At 49.2% G+C, this 14,698-nt stretch overlaps 1 protein-coding gene across 6 annotated transcripts in view; it reads left to right on the top strand.

Moving 5' to 3' along the window:
- MYH3 (myosin heavy chain 3) overlaps positions 1-14,698 on the top strand; it is a 50,270-nt gene that overhangs the window by 14,444 nt on the left and 21,128 nt on the right. The window contains exons 3-9 of one of the 6 annotated variants that reach the window (XM_074388177.1): positions 5,437-5,498; positions 6,509-8,404; positions 9,444-9,655; positions 11,646-11,789; positions 12,198-12,354; positions 13,556-13,583; positions 13,944-14,052. In XM_074388177.1, coding sequence (XP_074244278.1) covers positions 8,305-8,404; positions 9,444-9,655; positions 11,646-11,789; positions 12,198-12,354; positions 13,556-13,583; positions 13,944-14,052 — 750 coding nt within the window. In that variant the 5' untranslated portion in view covers positions 5,437-5,498; positions 6,509-8,304. Of the gene's footprint in view, positions 1-4,884; positions 8,418-9,443; positions 9,656-11,645; positions 11,790-12,197; positions 12,355-13,555; positions 13,584-13,943; positions 14,053-14,698 lie in introns of those variants that run through there. The other 5 variants (XM_074388175.1, XM_074388179.1, XM_074388178.1 and 2 more) reach the window with 5 other exon arrangements.

Below are 14,698 nucleotides of genomic sequence, written 5' to 3'. Positions count from 1 at the left end.
TGATCTTTCCCTTCCATGCCTGATATATAGCTGGGAGACTAATGTATCTGCTTCCTTGTCTATGGCATCATTCGGGTTCATCCATTACCTTTAATTCCTGTCTCCAAATCCCCTGGCACAGTCCTGGGCCATGCCTGCTTCCATTTTTTCCCTTGGAATCTGTCTTCACCTGTTCTGCTCAAATCATTCTTTTCTGCTTCAATCATGTTGCTCTGTGCTCCCTACCACAAGGGTCCCATCAATCAACTGAGTTCAATGCAGCCCGCGACGGTGGCCGCCACCTGCCCCACCACAGATATGAGGTCATTTACTCTTTGCCAGCCAAGTGTCTTGGACCTGACTCGCTCTCTCATCTTGAGTCCTCTCCTTAGGTTTCCCCCTGGCATCTGTGGAATCAGCTCCTTACTTGTTCACCATTCAGCGCCAGCTCTCCCTGTCACTTACAGATTGAGGTTTGATATTTTCAGGAAATTTACTCTGATTAACTTTGCAAATTTTCCAGCTCATGTCATAATTCCTGAACTGTCCATCCCCTAATCTCTTCTTATATATTAATAGTTACGGAGGTGGTTCACTGCAGAGTTCTGACATCAAACTGGACTCCATTATAATCCTGGCCAGTCACTTACTAGCTGCATACCCCTAGCAAGTTTCTCTACCCTTCTTGTGCCTTTCTTTCCTCTTCTGGGATATGTTGCTAATCATAGTGCCTCCCTTGCAGAGTTTACATGAGCTTTAGATGAACTCATGCTCACAATACCTTCAGCAGCGCAGAGATGAAAACATGCTAGCAATTTCTACTCCTGCATTGACAATGAGTACTTATAAGATGCTTCTTGAAAGCAGGTATAATCATTTTTATTTTATTTGCACGGTGAGAAGCATTTTTCATACTAGACCTCTTTTTAAAGTGTTAATTTTTGGAATAGGTAACACGTATACCAAGCACGTAATTCAAAAGTTACAAAAAGGTAAATAGTAAAAAGCCAAAAGACCTGTAATCCCAGCGCTTTGGCAGGCTGAGGTGGGTGGATCACAAGGTCAGGAGATCATGACCATCCTGGCCAACATGGTGAAACCCTGTCTCTACTAGAATACAAAAAAAAAAATTAGTCGGGCATGGTGCAACGCACCTGTAATCCCAGCTACTCAGGAGGCTGAGGCAGGGGAATCACTTGAACTGGGAGGCGGAGGTTGCAGTGAGCTGAGATCGCACCACTGCACTCCATCCTGGTGACAGAGCAAGACTCCATTTCAAAACAAAAAAAGGCAAAAGAAAGTCTCCCTCCTGCCCTGTGTCCCCTCAGTCACCCATTTCTCCTCCCAGAGGAAAGGACCCTTATGAGAAATCAGTCAATGTCTGATGTCTGTCGACTTGGCTTTTGCTGTACCACTGCTTTCCAAGGAGGCTTTGTTTCCTGGGTCCTCTGCGAGCTTTCCCACTTCCGCCTTTATCCCTCCTGTCCCCTTGCTGAGGATGCCTTCCTGTGGCTTTGACTTCTCAAGCACTCTTTCTACACGAATGCCTCTTCACAGAGTGCCCTTGCATTCCTTCCCTGGGGCTACCTTGTCCTGTGAGATGTTCTTTCTCCCTCATTCAAAGGCCATCGGCTTGTGTGCCTTTTTGATCCACTCAACACCTTTGACCTTGTACCACACAGTTCATTTGGAGGAATGCATCCTCCTCTTCTCACCCTTGGACACGAACACCTTGAAGACAGGGACCAGGCCGTCTCCACCTGTATCTCTCTGGAAGTGCTGGGTTCTGTGTCTGGCACATAAAATGTCCAATAATGTTTATTTCATTTTATTTTATTTTGAGGCAGAGTCTCACTCTTGTCACCCAGGCTGGAGTGCAGTGGCGTGATCTTGGCTCACTGCAACCTATGCCTCCCAAGTTCAAGGGATTATCCTGCCTCAGCCTCCCAAGTAGCTGGGATTACAGGCACCCACCATCACATCCAGCTAATTTTTGTATTTTTAGTAGAGACAGGGTTTCACCATGTTAGCTAGGCTAGTCTTGAACTCCTGACCTCAGGTGATCCACCCACCTCAGCCTCCCAAAGTGCTGGGATTACAGGTGTGAGCCACTGCACCTGACCCCAATTATGTCTATCTTACTGAAAAATAAATAAATAAGATAGAAGGAATGATCCAGACTAAAACAAATGAAAGAGTCATAACCACCATAACACCTTAAAGAAGATTGCATCTTTTTTTTTTTGAGACAAAATTTCGCTTTTTGCCCAGGCTGGAGGGCAGTGGTACGATCTTGGCTCATTGCAACCTCCGCCTCCCAGGTTCAAGCAATTCTCCTGCCTCAGCCTCCTGAGTAGCTGGGATTACAGGCAGCTGCCACCATGCCCAGCTAATTTTTATATTTTTAGTAGAGATGGGATTTCTCCATGTTGGTCAGGCTGGTCTCGAACTCCCGACCTCAGGTGATCCTCCCTCCTTGGCCTTCCAAAGTGCCGGGATTACAGGCGTAAGCCACTGAGCCCACCAAGATTCCATCTTTATTTAGGGAGTAGGGAGAACCCAGCTATACCATTGTTGGAACAACTGGACAAATTTACATGCAGACTGCATAACAGATGATACAGAATTACTGTTAATTTTATTTGGTAAAACAATGGCGTTTTGGAGACTGTCCTTTTTCTTAGGAGATACATACTGAATATTTAAGGGTGAAGTTGCATAATGTCTACTACTTACTCTCAAACGGCACAGCAAATTAAAACTTAGCTACAGAGAAAGAGAGAAGGGAGAGAAAGAGAGAAAGCAGATTGGCATGGTGTTGACAGTGGTCGCATGTAGATACGGATGTTCATTGATTATGCTTTGTTATTTTTCATGATAGAAAGTTGAAGGACAGTCACAATGGCTCTTGCCTGTCACCCCAGCACTGTGGGAAGCCTAGGTGGGGGGATCCCTTGAGGACAGGCGTTTGAGACCGGCATGACCAACATAGCAAAACCCTGTCTCTACTAAAAATACAAAAATTAGCCTGGCATGGTGGTGCCTGCCTGTAATCCCAGCTACTTTGGAAGCTGAGGCACAAGAATTGCTTGAACCTGGGAGGTCGAGGTTGTAGTGAGCCAAGATCGCACCACTGCACTCCAGCCTGAATGACAGAGCGAGACCCTGTCTCAAAAACAAGAAAAAAGAAAGTTGGAGAAAGTGCATACAGTCAAATTGAACTAAAAGGAGAGAGTTATGGCCTCTCTCTGTTTGACTTTCTTCTTGGGCCTCTGGGCATTGGCTTAGGACCCCCACCCTTCACCTCAGGGCCAGGGAATGGTCTTGGCTCAAGATAACTGAGTTCCTCATTTCCAGTGACACCTAATCCCCATCAGAGCAGGGCATGGAGAAGGCACTTGATCCAGGAGCCATGTGCTCTCTAAGGCTGACTTCATGCTCTGGCAGAGAGCAGCCCTGGGAATGCTGCTGTGAGGCTCAGAACCTTAGGTGTCCATTCTCAGGACTGAACATCAAACAGCGGCGGTGGAGGAAAATAGCTGGGCAGGAAGTGACCGGGCGTTCGGAAGGAGAGGGCAGCTGCCCGACTCTTGCCTGCTGAGCCGGCCTGCATTCCTGAGACACAATACATACCTTTTCCAGCCCATCAAGGGATAAATGCAGCTCTCTGCCTTGGCTGTGGGGATTATCCTGGGCTGTGTGATGGCTGAAAGAGCAAGGGCTCCTTCTGTTCCCAAAAGCCGGCTAATAATACACCAGTAAGTCATCTGTCCCTGGTTCATCAGAGGAGGAATTCCAAGAGACGATCCAGTTCACTCCTGAAGCTGCCTCTTGAAGCAGCAAGAGGTTCTCTTAAGATTTTTTTCTTTGGGTGGATTTTTTTTTTTTAAGATGGAGTCTCAGGTTGGGCGCAGTGGCTCACGCCTGTAATCCCAGCACTTTGGGAGGCTGAGGCAGACGGATCAGCTGAAGTCAGGAGTTCGAGACCAGCCTGACTAACATGGTGAAACCCCTTCTCTACTAAAAATACAAAAATTAGCCAGGCACAGTGGTACATACCTGTAGTCCTGGCCACTTGGGAAGGTGAGGCAGAATTGCTTGAACCCAGGAGGTGGAGGTTGTGGTGAGCCAAGATGTCACCATTGTACTCCAGCCTGGACAACAAGAATGAAACTCCATCTCAAAAAATAATAAAAAAGATGGAGTCTCTTTCTGTTGCCCAGGCTGGAGTGCAGTGGCAAAATATTGGCTCACTGCAACATCTGCCTCCTGGGTTCAAGCAATTCTCTTGCTTCAGCCTCCTGAGTAGCTGGGATTACAGGTATCCACCACCACACTCAGCTATTTTTTTATTTTTATTTTTTATTTTTTTAGTAGAGAAAGCATTTCACCATGTTAGCTAGGCTGGTCTCAAACTCCTGACCTGAAATGATCTGCCTGGCTCGGCCTCCCAAAGTGCTGAGATTACAGGTGTGAGCTACCACACCCGGCTGGATGGATTTTTTTTTTTTTAAATATTACATATGTCTCTTTCTTCTTCCCCATCTCAATAAGACATATATTCAGTGTAATTTACTCAGGGTTCTCATTAAGAAAACCAGTCACACTGTGCTGTAATGTCTTTGAGTAGAGAAGAAAACTTACACCTGGCAAACACCTGCAATGGACCAAACACAGTGTGAGGCATGGTGTGCCCGACGTTGGGGTATCCCGCTGAATGCGCATAACGAGTCTGTGAGGCAGGTGTGTCACCCGCATTTTATAGAGAAGACGAAGGCTCAGAGAAGCATACTGCCTGCCGTCACGTGGTGTGCGAGCGGGCAAGCTGAGGTCCACACTCAGGCTCCAAACTCCTCTGCTCTGACCTGCCACTACAGGGGTCCATGCCATTCTTCCCTCTCCTAGACAGACGTTTCCAAATGGCCAGACCTTGTGATTCCTGATACCCAGCTTTTCAACTGCTGCTCAGACTGCGATGAGTGCCGTCCCTCCCAGCCACCCAGGATTTCTCCTGGAGAGCTGACCTCCATCCCAGATGCTGGCCCTCTTCCCACAGCCTCCAGCAAGCTTTCTGTGGCTGCTGCCTCCGATTTCCTCATCTGAAAAGGAGGGAGCTCAGCCAAGGAGATGGTTCAGGTGGACGTTGTTTCCCCCTCATTCAAACACCATCAGCATGTGTGCCTTTTTGATCCACTAATCACCTTTGATTTGGTACCACACAGTTCATCTGGGGGAATGCGTCCTCACCCCTACAGATGAACGCCTCCCTGAAGGCAGGGACCACACCTTCTTCAGGAGTATCTCCCTGGGGGTGCTGGGTTCTGTGCCTGACACATAAAAAGTGTCCGACGTTGTTTATATTACTGAAAAATAAGATAGGAGGAATGATCCAGAGTAAAAGAAACTGCCAAGACCTCACAGCTGAACACTCCAGGAATCTACAACATTTTCTCCTAGATTTACTTACATTTGTTTGCTGAAAATGAAGAATTCCGATGAAGAGAAGGAAGGAACCATGGGTAAGTGTGGAAAGCCAGGCAAGAAGTCATCAGCATTCTAGAGCTTGTGTTCGGTTCTAACGTGATAACGGGTGCTTTCTTAAGGGAACTGAAAGAAATGTTGAATGGAGTATTTCTTTTTGAGATGGAGTTTCGCTCTTGTTGCCCAGGATGGAGTGCAATGGTGCAATCTCGGCTCACTGCAACCTCTGCCTCCCGGGTTCAAGCTATTCTCCTGTCTCAGCCTCCTGAGCAGCTGGGATTACAGGCATGTGTAACCATGGTCAGCTAATTTTGTATTTTTTAGTAGAGATGCAGTTTCTCTATGTTGGTCAGGCTGGTCTCGAACTCGCGACCTCAGGTGATCTAGAAGTGCTCTGTGTAGGGGCCAGAGCACAGGGGTGTTTTGGACATGTACCTTCACCCTGGGACCACACCCCAGTGGCCTCCACATCTAGGCTTGGTACCGCTGTGTGCAGGGCTGGGGAGGTGTGGTTTCTATTCCCAGTTGGGAAACATTGACAAACAGTTCTATTTAGAATAAACAGCCACAGGATGCCCACCCAGCCATCCTCCCAAAGATTTGTCAAGAAAAAAAAAGTAGGAGAATGGGCAAAAGCGTCTGACATACTCTTCTCTTAAGGCTCTATTTTTCCACTCCTGATTTAGAAATGACTACATTTGTTAGACAGCCCCCCTTGTCTGCCCTTTCTCCGCAGGCCACCACCGTCCCCCCTACCCCATCCCGGCCAGCAGCTGGTCTCTCCTAATTGGTAATCCGTCTTAATAGCCACGGGTCCTCGGGCAGCTGTCACCAGGAACACGAACTGGCGGCATAGCTCCCTGTCACGAATGCACTCGCTGGTCCTATTAGAGCTTAAGAAATAATTAAATTAATAATGATACCGAGACAGAACATTGCATAGGAGAAAAGAAGGGGAAGGAGGAGAGTAGAAGGAATAGAAGGGAGAAGAGGGCAAGGGGGGAGGGGAAATATTACTATTAATTATTATTAATTATTCCTGTCACAGGTTTTGCAATGACAACCCAAGGCTGTGACAAAATCTTGCTCAAAATTCCAAAAGGATTTCAACTTTTCATCCTCAGTCTTACTCATTTTTCCATGTGATGAGATTTCTAAGCAAGCCGCCTGACTTCAGTCCTCAGTCCACATGAGCCAGGGGCTTACACCACGTTTAGGGTGTGATGACCACCTGAGAACACACGCTGCTGCCCGCCCCCCTCAACCAGCAGCGAGGCCAGCCCATCACATCAGATGAGGGAGCACGGGCCCCAAATTCAGAGAAAGGCATCCCAAACTCCCGACGTCCTGCAGTCGGAAAACGGTGATGGATCCTGCTCATTTCTAATTATACCCCTTTCCCTTGGCAACGACCAAAATACGGGTGGAAGAAGCTGGTTCTCGGCTTGTGGGGCTGCTCATCCTCTTTCCAAATATAGAGAAGGAATGAGCTACGGGGGTTAGCAACGGCCTATAAAAGCCCGGGGAGCGGCCAGCCCTCTGTGGCTCGCCCGTGGGTGGAGGTAAGTCACAGGCTCCTCTTCTCCGTCTCAGCTGCTTGGAGCACACCCACTTGGTGAGCACATCCACACCCGGTGCATAGTGCCCTGGCCCTGCCTGGCTTCGGTAAGGTGGTGCCTTATTCCTGAGTTTTCTTTTTCTTTTTTCGAGATGGAGTCTCACTCTGTTGCTAGGCTGGAGTACAGTGTCACGATCTCAGCTCACTGCAACCTCCACCTCCGGGGTTCAAGTGATTCTCCTGCCTCAGCCTTCCGAGTAGCTGGGACTACAGGCACATGCCACCATGCCTGGCTAACTTTTGTAATTTTAGTAGCGACGGGTTTTCACCATGTTGGCCAGGATGGTCTCGATCTCTTGATCTCGTGATCTGCCCGCCTCGGCCTCCCAAAGTGCTGGGATTACAGGCGTCAGTCACTGCATCCAGCACCTTCCACAAGCAGGGGCCCTGCGGGTTCTCTTTCCCCACCCACTCTCCCCATCCTCCTCTCCACGTGTCCTCTTTGGCAGGATTCTTTCGGATGCCCCCTGGGCCCAGATGCCATGACTGATGTTCTCCTATTGTCTCTGTGACCCGGGAAGGGTTGACAGGACTGGGGCCTTACCCTGCCCTCACCGTCTCCACCTGGGCTGTGCATTTGCCAGGTGTCTTGTCCTCTCAAGACCACCCTGGTTGTGGCAATTGTGTGTAGATTAATCTCAGAGATACTGCCTGCTCGCAGACAAGGAGACCTCCCCCTGCCCTGGAACTGGAGGCTTTTAGCTGGGATGCCATCTCTGCTGTCCGATTCTAAACAGGAGGCAGGAAGACTGAAGCAGGCGCCATTGCAGGCTGGGAGAAACCAGATTTCTGCACAGCTGAGGGTGTTTCCTCCCTGCCTGGCTACCTGTGGGTCATGTCCCATCTGCTCCTCCAGCCTGTGTTTTTGTTGTTGTTGTTTTGAGATGGAGTCTCGCTCTGTTGCCCCAGCTGGAATGCAGTAGCATGATCTCGGCTCACTGCCATCTCTGCCTCCTGAGTTTAAGCGAGTCTTCTGCCTCAGTCCCCCTAGTAACTGAGACTACAGATGATCGCCACCATGCCAGGCTAATTTTTATATTTTTAGTAGAGACGGGGTTTCACTGTATTGGCCCGGCTGGTCTCCAACTCCTGACCTCGTGATCCGCCTGCTTCGGCCTCCCAAAGTGCTGGGATCGCAGGTGTGAGCCACCGTGCCTGGCCCCAGTCTGCCTTTAAATTATTAGTCCTTTATCCTTTTGAGTTAACTCATCAGAAGCCAATTCAACATGGAAGCAGCCACCCCAGGTGCCGCTGAGTTGGGTATGTGCCTATTATTCCAGGTCCGGGACCTCCTGGCTGCTGCTGCTTTCTGCTCTCATCCTCCAGGTAGGACTCTCAGGTGAGAAGCTGGGCCCTGTCCATTGGCTGTTGGAGGTCTCTAGGTGATCCAAGCTTGCCAGTTCCTCCCTCCTCCCACCGGCCATAAAGCGACAGACAGAGGGACAGAGGAACTAGCACGTTTAGACAAGGACAGGTTCAGATGGGAGAGGAGGTGGCATTTGGGGGACTGTCAAACCGATGCTGATGTTAGATGTTTGCTTTTGTTCTTAGCAACCCAAGGAAATAAAAGGCAGGTTCCCTGGTGAGAGGATGAAGCCACCTTGATTGAAATGGTTCAAAAATTTCTTTGCTATTTGCCATTAGCACACTCTGAAGAAGACATTTATTTTTTAATGGTGTTTATTTTATTTGTTTGCTTATTTATTTATTTTTGAGATGGAGTTTTGCTCTTGTTGCCCAAGATGGAGTGCAGTGGTGCAATCTTGACTTACTGCAATCTCCACCTTCCTGGTAAACGATTCTTCTGCCTCAGCCTCCTGAGTAGCTGGGAATACAGGCACTTGCCATCATGCCCAGCTAATTTTTTGTATTTTTAGTAGAGACGAGGTTCCACCATGTTGGCCAGGCTGGTCTCGAACTCGTGACCTCAGGTGATCCACCCACCTTGGCCTCCCAAAGTGCTGGGATAAGAGGCATGAGCCACCCCACTGGCCTGGTGTTTATTTTTAAACATTCCCTCAGCAACACCTGGGTTTCACAGAAGAGGAAAAGGAGGTCCCAAGAGGGGTGCTCACTTCTAAGGTCCCTTCGCCAGTGCAAGCCTCAGATGCTTGAGGAGCTTGGATTATAGGCTGTAGGCCTGTCGCACAGAGTCGCCCTTCAGTAAACATGTGCCCATGTGATTTCCTAGCACTGAAGCTCTTTGGGTGGAGCTCCTCGAAGCATGAGGACAGCCTTGTTCCTGGGACCCTGACTTTGAGGGCTCCGGTGGCTGAAGTAGGGCAGAGCAGATGCTGAGACAGCCTGGAGCTGCCGGGCGCCCAGCAAGGGGGCAGCTGGGCTCATGGGTGGGCTTGCTTTCCAGCTGACACCATGAGCAGTGACAGTGAAATGGAAGTGTTCGGCATGGCCGCTCCTTTCCTCCGAAAGTCAGAAAAGGAGCGGATCGAGGCTCAGAACCAGCCCTTCGATGCCAAAACTTACTGCTTTGTGGTGGATTCAAAGGAAGAATATGCCAAAGGGAAAATCAAGAGTTCTCAGGATGGGAAGGTCACCGTGGAAACTGAGGACAGCAGGGTAAGACTCTGCACCCTGCACAGGCCGCTGGCCACCACGGGTCCTTGTGGTTGCCTTGGGTCTGCATCTGCCCAACCCCAGCCACCTCCAGATGTGGCTCCAGCACGGGAATGCCACCTACGACGTAGCCTGCGGCTTCCCAGGTGTCTTCAGAGAAAGCAGGGTGGATACCGGCCTCAGGTTCGAGGGTGGGAATAGAGGCTGGCTGTGGCTGATTAAAACAATTAGTTTTCATTAGCTGGGCATGGTGGCACGTGCCTGTAATCCCAACTACTCAGGAGGCTGAGGCAGGAGAATTGCTTGAACCCAGGAGGCGGAGGTTGCGGTGAGCCGAGATCGCGCCATTGCACTCCAGCCTGGGTAACAAGAGCGAAACTCCGTCTCAAAAAAAAAAAAGAAAAAACAAAACAAAAAAAAAAAAACAATTAGTTTTCAGGTATTTTTGTCCATGTTCACTGTAGGCCAGAGGTGCCCAGCTCCATGCGTCCCAAGGGTGTGGAGGTGGGAGTTCAACACTAATGAGAGATGTTTTAGAACACCCTCCTTTGATAGCCTAGATTTCTCCCAAATTCTTCTAGCGATGACCATCTAACTAAGGAAGTAAGGAAAACAGGTAAGGGATCCCAGGGCACCACAAGCTCAATGAAATAGCAGCTTCCTTGTATCATGAAGGTGATGAGCACTGCAGCCCGATACATTTCTGGCCCAAGCCATTGTGGGGGTGCCGTGAGAAATTCTACACCTCACTAGTTTCTAAAACCTAGACCAGGAGAATCTGGAAATGTCCCAAGAAGGGAGGGAGGGAGGAGGGACGGAGGGAGGGAGGGAAAAGAGGAAAAAGAAAATGCAAGAGACTAGTAAAGAGCATCATTGGGTTGGGCATGCAGGAAAACGGCATTGAAAACAGCCGGGCAGTGCTAAGCATTGGCCCTCCCAGAAGGTGGCTCTCTGTGTATTTCAGATAAGGAGCTAAGAATGAGCTCCTAATGCATCAGGGAAGGTGGAAGTTAGACACAGTGAATGATAATCTAAGATGAGCCTAAGAGGCCACCATAGGCAGTGAGGGCCCCTTGGTGGGGATGGTTTGAATGAATCCCTGCTTGATGGCAGGGAAAAGGCAGGTTTCCCATTCACACTGCCCAGAGACAGAACCAGGAAAACGTATCCTTTTCTCTGTGATCCTTCAGAAGAGGTCACAGAGAAAAAGGAGGTGAGGACAGGGCAGGGGAGAGGAAGACAAGCTCCCCACCCCCAATGCCTGAGGTCCTCCAGCCCCAGGAAGCCCGAGGGTGTGGGGGTTTCTCCTGCTGAGAGAAGTGGAGACACCTGCCTTTGCTCAGAACTCTCAAGGTGCTGTTTGCCTGGCTTATAACACTCTGACCCCTGAAAGGGCAGGAAAGGGGTGAGGTGGGCGGCTGGGGGGCTCTTTCCTAAGCATGCTGGGCTGGGTGGTGAAGGCGGAAGATGTGGGCGGGGGACTAGACAGCTGCTTTCAGAGAGCTCGGAATGTTGGCAATCTGCAGGCACCAGCCTGGCGCTCCAATGCCCCTCATTCTCTTTGGTCCCTGCCTCAGGACTGCAGGGAACATACGTGTCGTTTTCTCTAGCAGACAGCACAGAGCCAGCTGCTGGAGCTGGATTTTGGTCCAGGCAGTGTTACTGACAGCTGAAAGTTTCCTGTGGCTCCTGGTCCCAGGCACCATCGCCCGCATCCACCCACAGAGATCCTCTTTTCCCACTTCTGACATCCGTCTGTCTCGCCTCAGGCCCACTGGAGAGGAAAAAGAAAGCCCTCAGTAACAGAGACAAACCCCGTTCCCTCAGCACCTCCACAAGCCACTCCAAAGCCTTTCCTCCTCTCGCTGTGAGCTGGGCTTGCTCTAGCGCTCCGCCCTTCTCTCTGAGCTCTCGAGTCTCTTGGTCTCCTTGTGGGGGCAACAGACAAGATGTGCAGAGAATCTTATGAAACACTGTGACTTTGCCCTTTTAGACCCTGGTGGTCAAACCGGAGGATGTGTATGCCATGAACCCCCCCAAGTTCGACAGGATCGAGGATATGGCCATGCTGACGCACCTGAACGAGCCGGCTGTGCTGTACAACCTCAAGGACCGCTACACATCCTGGATGATCTATGTCTGTGGTTTCCCCCTGGGCGTGTGATTGGGGGCGGGGGAGGGAGGTGGGCCATGGGATTCTGGAAGATCAGTGCTTGCCTGGCTGATGAACAAAAGACAAACAGGGAAGAGAAGACAAGAAAGCCAGAGGTGGATGGGGCTGGAGGAAGGAGAGTGGGGGGGAGGATCAGGAGCTGGAGAGCAGGGAACCTGGGGCCAGGCTTGGTCGTGGGGGTGCTGTGACTTACCAACTGTGGGAGGGTCGGTTACATCCCTTTTTGAGTCTCAGTGCCTCATTATAAATAAAAATGGTAGCTTCCCCCCTTTACAAGTTTATCCCAAAGAAACATGAGGTAAGAATAAAGGCAAAGGGTTTCACATACCCACAGACATGCATATACACACGTATGTGTTTTTCCTCCCACAGACCTACTCAGGCCTGTTCTGTGTCACCGTCAACCCCTACAAGTGGCTGCCGGTGTACAACCCCGAGGTGGTGGAAGGCTACCGAGGCAAAAAGCGCCAGGAGGCCCCGCCCCACATCTTCTCCATCTCTGACAACGCGTATCAGTTCATGCTGACCGGTGAGTTCCCGGGAGGAAGCATGGGGTGCTGGGGCAGGGGCTGCGTGGAGAGGCGCAGGGCAGCTGGCCCTGGGTCCCAGGCTGGTCCCCATCTGGTATTTAGCACAGGGAAAGGAGGAAGGAGGAGCCAAAAGAGGCAGAAAGAGGCCGTATTACGTAGGGCCCGACAGGCCAAGGTGATGAGTTTGGATTTAATGCAAGTGAGAACATGCAAAACTGATGTTTTCATAGGTTAGAACCCAAGACTGACCATTGTATATAGTTCAACTTAATACAAAGAGAAGCCACTGGCTGGTTCTGAGTAGAGACTTGGCCTCTCTGAGTCTCAGTCTCATTAAGGAGGCTCTTGATGTTGACCAAAGGATACGGCTGGACAGGAGGAATCTGTGCTGGTGATCTGTCCCACACAAGGGGGACTCTGCTAGGTAATAATGCATTGCATATTTTGAAATGGCGAAAATAGCATATTTTAAATGTTTTCTCCACAAGAAAAAAAGTATGTGAGGTGATGGATTTGTTAACTAACTTGATGTAATCATTCTGCCATATATATATATGTGTGTGTATATATATATATGTACAAATATATATGTATATATATGTACATATATATGTACAAATATATATGTGTATATATATATAAAATCACGCTATACCATATATATATAATTATTTGTCAATTTAAAATAAAATGAAAAAGACCAGGCGTGGTGACTCACGCCTGTAATCCCAGCACTTTGGGAGCCCAAGGCAGACAGATCACCTGAGGTCAGGAGCTCGAGACTAGCCTGACCAACATGGCGAAACCCTGTCTCCACTAATAATACAAAAGCCAGGCCAGAGTGGTGGCATGTGCCTGGAATCCCAGCTACTTGGGAGGCTGAGGCAGGAGAATCACTTGAACCCGGGAGGTGGAGGTTGTAGTAAGTCGAAATTGTGCCATTGCTCTTCAGCCTGGGTGACAGAGTGAAACTCCATCTCAAAAAAAACCAAAATAAATAAAATAAGATAAACCAGATGGAGGCTCTTCAGATTCCCACCTAAGGCTAAACAAAAAATTTAAAGGAAGAAAACTGTGCAGTTTAACTCTGTCTGCTTCAGAGTTGAGTAGAATCGGGAGGCTTGTCTTCTAAGAAATCCCAGGCTCTAGTCGACAATCTTTTTATATTGCCATCAACTATTTTATTTTTTCCTCTGGCAGATCGTGAAAACCAGTCCATTCTGATCACGTAAGTATCGCTGGCATAGAGTGGTTTCATAGCTGTGACCAAATATGCTACTGGCTCTATTCTCTTCATTAGAAAGTGTTTGGAGCAAAGACTATAATAAAAAGATCAATTTGGGGATGGGCAGGAAGGTCTGCATAAGGCCTCAGAAAAATGGAATGACCCATCCTTGGGTCAACTGAGCAAGTGGCTGTGGCATCTGTGTCCTGGGCTTCTGCCTTCTCCAGTGGTCTGTCACATTAGTTTGGTAGGTGTGTGTCAGAGGTGGCTCAGACCATGCCCAGGCCCCAGTATGACATCCTGGAAAGTCTGCTGATACTAACAGACTTCTTTCTTTCTCTCTCTTTTGATCACTCTGCACAGCGGAGAATCCGGGGCAGGAAAGACTGTGAACACCAAACGGGTCATCCAGTACTTTGCAACAATTGCAGCTACTGGGGACCTGGCCAAGAAGAAGGACTCCAAAATGAAGGTACGGACGGGAGAGAAAGGCTTGCTTTGCTTCCACTTTTAACCATTGTCTTAATCTCTGAATGGGGGAGCCAAACGTCCTCACATTCCTCCTTTTCAGGGAAGGGAGAGCGGGCTGGGATTGACTGTCTTGAAGGACAGCTAGTCATCTTAGATGAGGAGTTGATCTTGTAGGACTTGATCCCAGGATTTCTTAGTAGACAAAGCTCTAAGGCTAAACTAATAAAGGTCAATCTGCAGACAGCTCAGAGAGCTTGTTTGTTTGTTTGTTTTGAAATGGAGTCTCACTCTTGTTCCCCAGACTGGAGTGCAATGGCGCGATCTCGGCTCACTGCAACCTCTGCCTCCCGGGTTCAGGTGATTCTCCTCCCTCAGCCTCCCAGGTGGCTGGGATTATAGGCGCCTGCCACGGTGCCTGGCTAATTTTTGTATTATTAGTAGAGATGGGTTTCACCATGTTGGCCAGGATGGTCTCGAACTCCTGACCTCAGGTGGTCTGCCTGCCTCAGACTCTCAAAGTGCTGGGATTATAGGCATGAGCCACCATGCCCAGCAGAGAGTGTGTTCTTTTATGGCAGAATCACATATACCAATGTGAGTGAATCACAGCATATCCTGAAACAAATGTATTATAGCAGTATGAAATG

This window comes from Saimiri boliviensis, chromosome 17 (genome assembly GCF_048565385.1).
Source record: "Saimiri boliviensis isolate mSaiBol1 chromosome 17, mSaiBol1.pri, whole genome shotgun sequence".
NCBI lineage: Eukaryota > Metazoa > Chordata > Mammalia > Primates > Cebidae > Saimiri > Saimiri boliviensis.
This window is presented reverse-complemented; position numbering and strand designations above follow the sequence as displayed.